The 6413-nt window shown below is 47.6% G+C and overlaps 1 protein-coding gene across 4 annotated transcripts in view; it reads left to right on the forward strand.

Moving 5' to 3' along the window:
- The window catches only part of LOC119323278 (ran-binding protein M homolog), a 33872-nt gene extending 29344 nt beyond the window's left edge, over nt 1–4528 (forward strand). For 3 of the 4 annotated variants that reach the window (XM_037596878.1, XM_037596879.1, XM_037596880.1), the window contains exons 8-11: nt 3173–3241; nt 3443–3502; nt 3634–3720; nt 3856–4528. In XM_037596878.1, coding sequence (XP_037452775.1) covers nt 3173–3241; nt 3443–3502; nt 3634–3720; nt 3856–4134 — 495 coding nt within the window. In that variant the 3' untranslated portion in view covers nt 4135–4528. The remainder of the gene's footprint in view (nt 1–3172; nt 3242–3442; nt 3503–3633; nt 3721–3855) is intronic. The other variant, XM_037596881.1, reaches the window with a different exon arrangement.
- The last annotated feature ends 1885 nt before the right edge of the window (nt 4529–6413 follow it).

The following is a 6413-nucleotide window of genomic DNA, read 5'->3' on the forward strand; positions in this document are numbered from 1 at the left end:
GCATGCGGTTGGGCCCGTTCGAATGCCCACGATGTGGCCCGTTGAACCGCGGCCTCGGTTTGGCCCGGGAGGGGCGGTAGCGCGCCGACGACGAGGGCCGGTATTGCCGGAGGTCGGACCAGGGCGGGCTGTAGCTAGAGACGACAAGAGGAAGGGGAGGGCGCATCCGGCGTGGCGGTTGGAGGCGGCGCGAGCAGCTGCGAGCGCGGGGAGCGACCGACGCAGGGAGGCGCGTACGGGGACGCGGCGAGCGGAGCCAGCGGCTACGGTCATTGGCACAGACGGTGGCGGGCGACCTAGAGAGGAAACGGGACGGGAGCCTCACCATGGGGCACACGATGGCCGGCGGGAGGTTAATAGCTGCAGCGGCGGAGCGGATCGGGGCGGCGGAGGTCGACGCCGGGGATGAAGAAGACGACGTAGGCGTTGCTGTGCAGCTTCATCGGTCGGCCTTGGGCTTGTGCAGGACGAGGGCGACGCCGAGGAGGCCGTAGGACGGAGGCCGTAGGACGGCTCGACGAGGCCTAGTGAGGGTGTTGGCCATGGCCACGATGAATCGACGGCGGCGGCAGCGTTCGTTGGATCTGGAGGAGGGGGTGTAGCGAGAGGGGATGGGGGAGAGGCAGGGGGAAGTGAGCGAGTGGGGGGGGGGAGCCACGGGGTGGCTCCCTTATCCCCTCCACGGTGGGGATGACGAGGCGGTCCGGCAGGGACGACGAGGGGCGTGCGCCCTCGGTCGGTCGAACAGGAAGAAGACGACGAGGGGGGAAGTGGGCTGGGCTGCTGGGCCTGCCACTGTGGCCTAAGGCCCAGGGCAGTGAGGGGGGTTTTTCCTTTTGTTTTTATTCCTTTCTGTTTCTTTTAATTTTTGTTTTCTTTTAGTTTCATTTTATTTTAGTTTTTGTAAAATATATTACTAGCCCCTAAATTAGTATTATTAATTATGCCACTGCCACAATTAGTTTGGCCCCAAAATAAAATAGTTTAATATTTTATAAATTAAATAACATTTAAATAAATGTTTTAGCCATTGTTTTATTGATTTTTGGGCATTTAGATACTTTATAAAATATGGGTTTCAACATGATAAATATCCAAGGATTATTTGCCACACCTTGAACATTTTAGTTTGCATGTTTGACAAATTAAAACTTTTGACTTTAAATTTGGATTTGAATTTGAATTGTGCTTTGGACCAAATGAGGATTAGCAACAGTAATGTGATGAAATGGCACCATTAACAGTGGATTACTGTAGCTTAATTATCGGGGTGTTACATTGGCTTAGCACATGACACGGGCCATGAGGGGATTCAAAAGACGTTGCACTGCCTACGTCGGGACTTCCATGTGCCAAATGCTCGATGTGTTGTGTATGACTTTGCGCTTGCTTGCCCAATCTGCCAACGTAATAAGTCTGAGCATATGCACTCCGGCGGCCTCCTGCAATCCCTACCAGTCCCCTCACAGATCTGGGCAGATATTTCTATGATTTTTGTGAAGGGCCTTCCACGGGTGCACGACAAATCAGTCTTTCTTTTAGTGGTGGATCGATTCTCCAAGATGGCACGCTTCATTGCGCTTGGTCACCCCTACTCGGCAGCAACAGTCGTCCATGCTTTCTTCACCGACATCGTACAGCTTCACGGCCTACCAGAGACGATAGTATCTGATCAAGACTGGGAGAAGCATTTGAGGTAAAGGATCTTGGACCTCTTCGATACTTCCTTCGGATTGAGGAGACCCTGTGTTTACAAATTACAAGTCAGTTCTGGTCAAAACTCTTCCGCCTCTCCGGGGTTCAGCTCCACATGAGCTCTGCCTTCCATCCACAGTCTGATGACCAAACGTAGTTTGTCAATTGTGTAATTGCCATGTATTTGCGATGTATGACCGGCGATCGTCCACGCACTTGGCTCCAGTGGCTACCTTTTGTAGAATTCTGCTACAATACGTCCTTTCATACCGCTCTCAAGACCACTTCATTCAAGGTTGTTTTTGGCTGTGATCCTCCAGCTCTAAGGTCCTATGATACTGGGGCAGCCCACATACAAACAGTTCCTTACTCCCAAGATTGAGATGAGTTTATTGCTGATGTCCGGTTCCGTCTTCTCCAGGCCCAACAAAGTGACAAGAAATATTATGATGCCAAGCACCGTGAAGTCTCCTTCAATGTTGATCAGTGGGTCTGGCTCTGCCTACAGCACCGTCCAGTGGCATCTTTGACTGGCTCTAGCCCTGGCAAGTTAGCGGCACGTTACTATGGTCCTTATAAAATCACAGTGAGAGTGGGTTCAGTGGCTTACAACTTGCAGCTGCCCCCCTCCCGGTCCCGTCTACACAACGTGTTTCATGTTAGCCAGCTCCTCCCAGTCTAGTCTATCGTCTACACAAAGTGTTTCATGTCTACCATGGCGAACCATTAGCTGCACCTCCTCCGCTGCCAGCACTACATCATGGAAGGGTCATTCCACCACCTCTTCAAGTCCTCAAAGTCCGGCCGGCCTGAGGTATTCATCACCTCCTAGTCCGTTGGGAAGGAGCAGCTGCTTCTGAAGCTTCCCAGGAAGACATGGCAGAATTCAAGTGCAGATATCCCACTTTCAAGCTCGAGGACGAGTTGCTTGTCGGAGGGGGGGAGTGATGTCATGTGGGGCAGGCATTACCGCCGCCACCACAGGGTCCAGCCGAACCACCTTCAGGAGATAAATCCTCAGATTAGTGTTTTCTTGTTCTTCAAGTCTTGTTAGTATTCTGTGTGGGTCATTCCTTGTTTGTCTCTCCCTCTTAGTCGCCAGCTGTGCTATAAAGCAAAGGCAGTCACCGTGTATACACAGAGAAAAGGGGAGGTCTACCTCCAGAACCAATATATCCCCCAGCCATCGAGGCGCCCAAGCTTAAGCTCCCTCGCCCTGGCCCTCCTACCGCCCACAACTACCCCCTCCGTAACCTAGGTCGTGACATATCAAGATAGAGTATGTAGATTCAGGGCAACAAATTGCAGATTGCTTGACTAAAGGACTGGGAACCAGAGAATGTATCTTAGCGTGTGACAAGATGGGAATGATATATATCTATCATCCCTCTTGAGGGGGAGTTTTGTGTGGGAAACCCTTTTTTAGTTTCTGGTGTGGTTCCTGCCTTCTAAAAACACTTTATTTGATTTTATGAAGCTCATCATGAATGGGGATATCGATTCTGCATTCAAAAGGCTTGAAGAGTGGTATCCACAGGTCTTAAAGGTATACTGTACTGTCATTTTCCACACTTTGCTATTGTGGTTGCTCAATTTTTTTCGGGCTGCGACCAAAATTATATATGTGCACTGATCAATGAATTATTGTGGATATATGGTTTATTCCTTAGCACCCTATTTTCAGTTTTCCATAATCAGTATCCTGGAAAAGGTTTCCACTCTAAAAAAGAAACAATTTTTATCGCAGGATGACGTATCAGTTATTTGCTTCTTGCTTCATTCTCAAAGATTCATTGAATACATCAGGGTAATTATCTGAATATTCTGAATTCAGTTGTGGTTAGGTTTGCATGCAAACATTTTGTACTGGGCGTATGAGCAATTAGTATTTATTATATATTGTTTCAAAGTTGATTGTAAGTTTTTCTCATGCATTAGGCTGAGCAACTGGAGGGTGCTGTAAAATATGCCCGCGCTAACCTGGCCAACTTTTTGGCACACAAAGCTTTTGAGGGGTTGCTGAAGGTAAGTAATTCCATGGACTTTTAGATGATTCATTCTTGTTTTGCCTCCTTGGCATTAGCACGTTGCTTTGAATCTTCAACTGTGTTGAGCTATATATTTTGTATTGTTGATTTAAGGAGTATTTTTCTGTTGCAGGAGAGTGTGGCCCTGCTTGCGTATGAGAAGCCTTCAGAATCTTGCATTGGATATTTGCTGGAGTCCCCACAGCGTGAATTTGTAGCGGACGCGGTGAATGCTGCCATCCTGTCGACGAACCCCAAAATGAAGGATCCAGAGAGCTGCCTTTACTCGTGTCTGGAGAAGTTACTGAGGCAGCTCACGGTATGCAGCTCTGAGCTACGTGCGTTCAACAGCGATCAAGGGGATGTCTTCTTACTTCATAAGGAGATCTACGAAAGATCTAGGCGTCCCTAAGGCACGTCGAGCATACATACGAGCAGTCAACTCGCAAAATAAGATCCTCATTCTTCTTGGAAAGAAAGAAACATCACCTGGAATTGTGGACCATGCCATGAGGAAACACACACATATTCTCCCCTGAGTGAGGCCTCAAGGTGAATGGAAATTTCGCAGCTTGGGCATGGGACTTTCCAGGAGCTCCTTCCCTGTAATCAGCGAATTTAGATTCACGTTTGATCTCAACCCCTTTGGTGTTTTCATAAACTTGTTGGCTATGTGCAGTTGGACATTGTGAACTTTAAGATAAAGAGCTTGAACAGTACTGTAAATGAAATCAGAATACCATTCTTGTTGACGTGCTATGTCATCAGGTATGTTCGTTCCAGAGATGTAACTGTGCTCTCCTTTTCATTGTCGTAGCATTTGGGTCAATAGCGTATGAGCAGCGGGAAGGATAAAAGCAACGCCAGTTTTTTTCTTGACAATCAAGGTATCTCTTTGTTTATTAGAAAATAAGGTTACATCATTGACTAAAAGAGATACAATTGAGGGAGGAGGACATCTATCCATGTGCTAGAATCATTATACTTAGCAAGCTGGGCAAGTTCATGAGCAATTGTATTTACCTCGGTTCTCATGTTTGAAGGAAACTTCACAAACTCTTAGACATGATGTAGCAATTATTGAAGATCGCTGCTTCATTACCTAGCATGCATGTCACTCTTTACTCATCGAACGAAGCATCAATGTTAACCGTGACAAAGTCTCTGGTAGGAGGGTTCCAAGTCACTTCCCTCACCCTCTGTAAAGCAAAACTAGTTTTTGTTGTTGAGGGAAACAAAAACACATTGGCTTTCTTCCTCGGTTTTCCCTTCCCTCTCGGTTCTCACCGTCGCCGGCCTATTCTTCCACAGATTGGACACGTCTCTGCTGATAAATTTCATCCTTTGCATCCGTTGACGCCTTCACCTCGCATGGAAGCCATCGGATCCAGCATCATTGTTGCACCTCCCCACCCGCTTTCACCGGAGTCGTGCCCTGCCGTCATTGCCTTCATCAAATCCCGCACTATCACCGTTGGGGTTCCGTCACCAGCACGCCGGCTGCAACCATTTGCCTTGCCTCATAGGGGAGCAACCGGGCTTCCTGAAACTGAAAAAACACAGTTATGTTTAGCAAATGTGTGCTTCCTGAAAAGTGAAAATCACAATTTTGTGCTTCACGGTGAAGCACAACTGTGTTTCGCGGTTTTTGTTTTTATCCGTTTCTATTTTTTTTCCCGGTTTCCATTTTTTTGGCTTTTTTGGAAAGAAGTTCACCCAAACTTATTACATGGGATCTAGTTTTGAAAATTTTGATGTGAAACACCCAATGGTGAAAATAGTTCTTGATTTGAACGCATGATTCAAGAGATAAACATTTAAAAAACAAATCTATGAGAAAACGCAAAACTCTCAGGTTGTGATGAGTGTCGCACATACAATATGTTGCTTGTCACAACTAAAGAAGATGAGAGTGATCTTAGTAAGTGGTAGCCATTTAACTAGTGATTTCGATGATGTATATCAATCAAAGTGACATTTGGATACCCCTTAGAGCATCTCCAACCGCTCAAAAAAAAAAAACTCCCCTAACATCCCTAATAAGACTTTTCTGGTTATTGAGGTTGAACGCTCCAGAAGATCCCCAATAACCCACCCCAATAAAGCAAACTGACACGGAACCCACCTATCAACCTCACACTAGGGAACATACACTATTGATGGCAATGGCGGCGACGTGGGGGTGGCAGCACGACAGTGGGCGTTGCTGCGCCTGTCGGCCGGCGTTGTCGTGCCGTGGTGGCGTTGGGCATGGCAACTAGCGGTTGTGGGCGGCGGCGCCGTGTGGCAAGGATGGCAGGCAGTAGTGGTGCCCGGCGGCAGAGTTGATGTGCGGGCGGCGCAGTGGCCCAACGACGGCGGGCGGTGGTGCGGCGTGGTCGGATGACGGTTCGGTGTGGCGGGAGCATTAATCCAGCGACATATGGGAGGAGAGAGAAGAGAAAAAACTGACATGGCGCTATCTGGGATGGATTGGGAGAAGGCCAACTCCTCCTTTAAATAGGGGAAGATGATGTATCTTTTTGTGATCATCAATAACTTATGGACCGTGATATTTGACACATGTATGCCACATAGCTAAAACTATTACACATCTTCTTTCTTCTCTTTTATTTACATGCATAATTGCATTAGGATGAATCATTCTTCTTCCACGTGCATTTCTAGCTTAAACCGTCGGTCCGATGCAAA

The sequence above is a fragment of the Triticum dicoccoides genome, chromosome 6B (genome assembly GCF_002162155.2).
Source record: "Triticum dicoccoides isolate Atlit2015 ecotype Zavitan chromosome 6B, WEW_v2.0, whole genome shotgun sequence".
Classification (NCBI taxonomy): Eukaryota; Viridiplantae; Streptophyta; class Magnoliopsida; order Poales; family Poaceae; genus Triticum; species Triticum dicoccoides.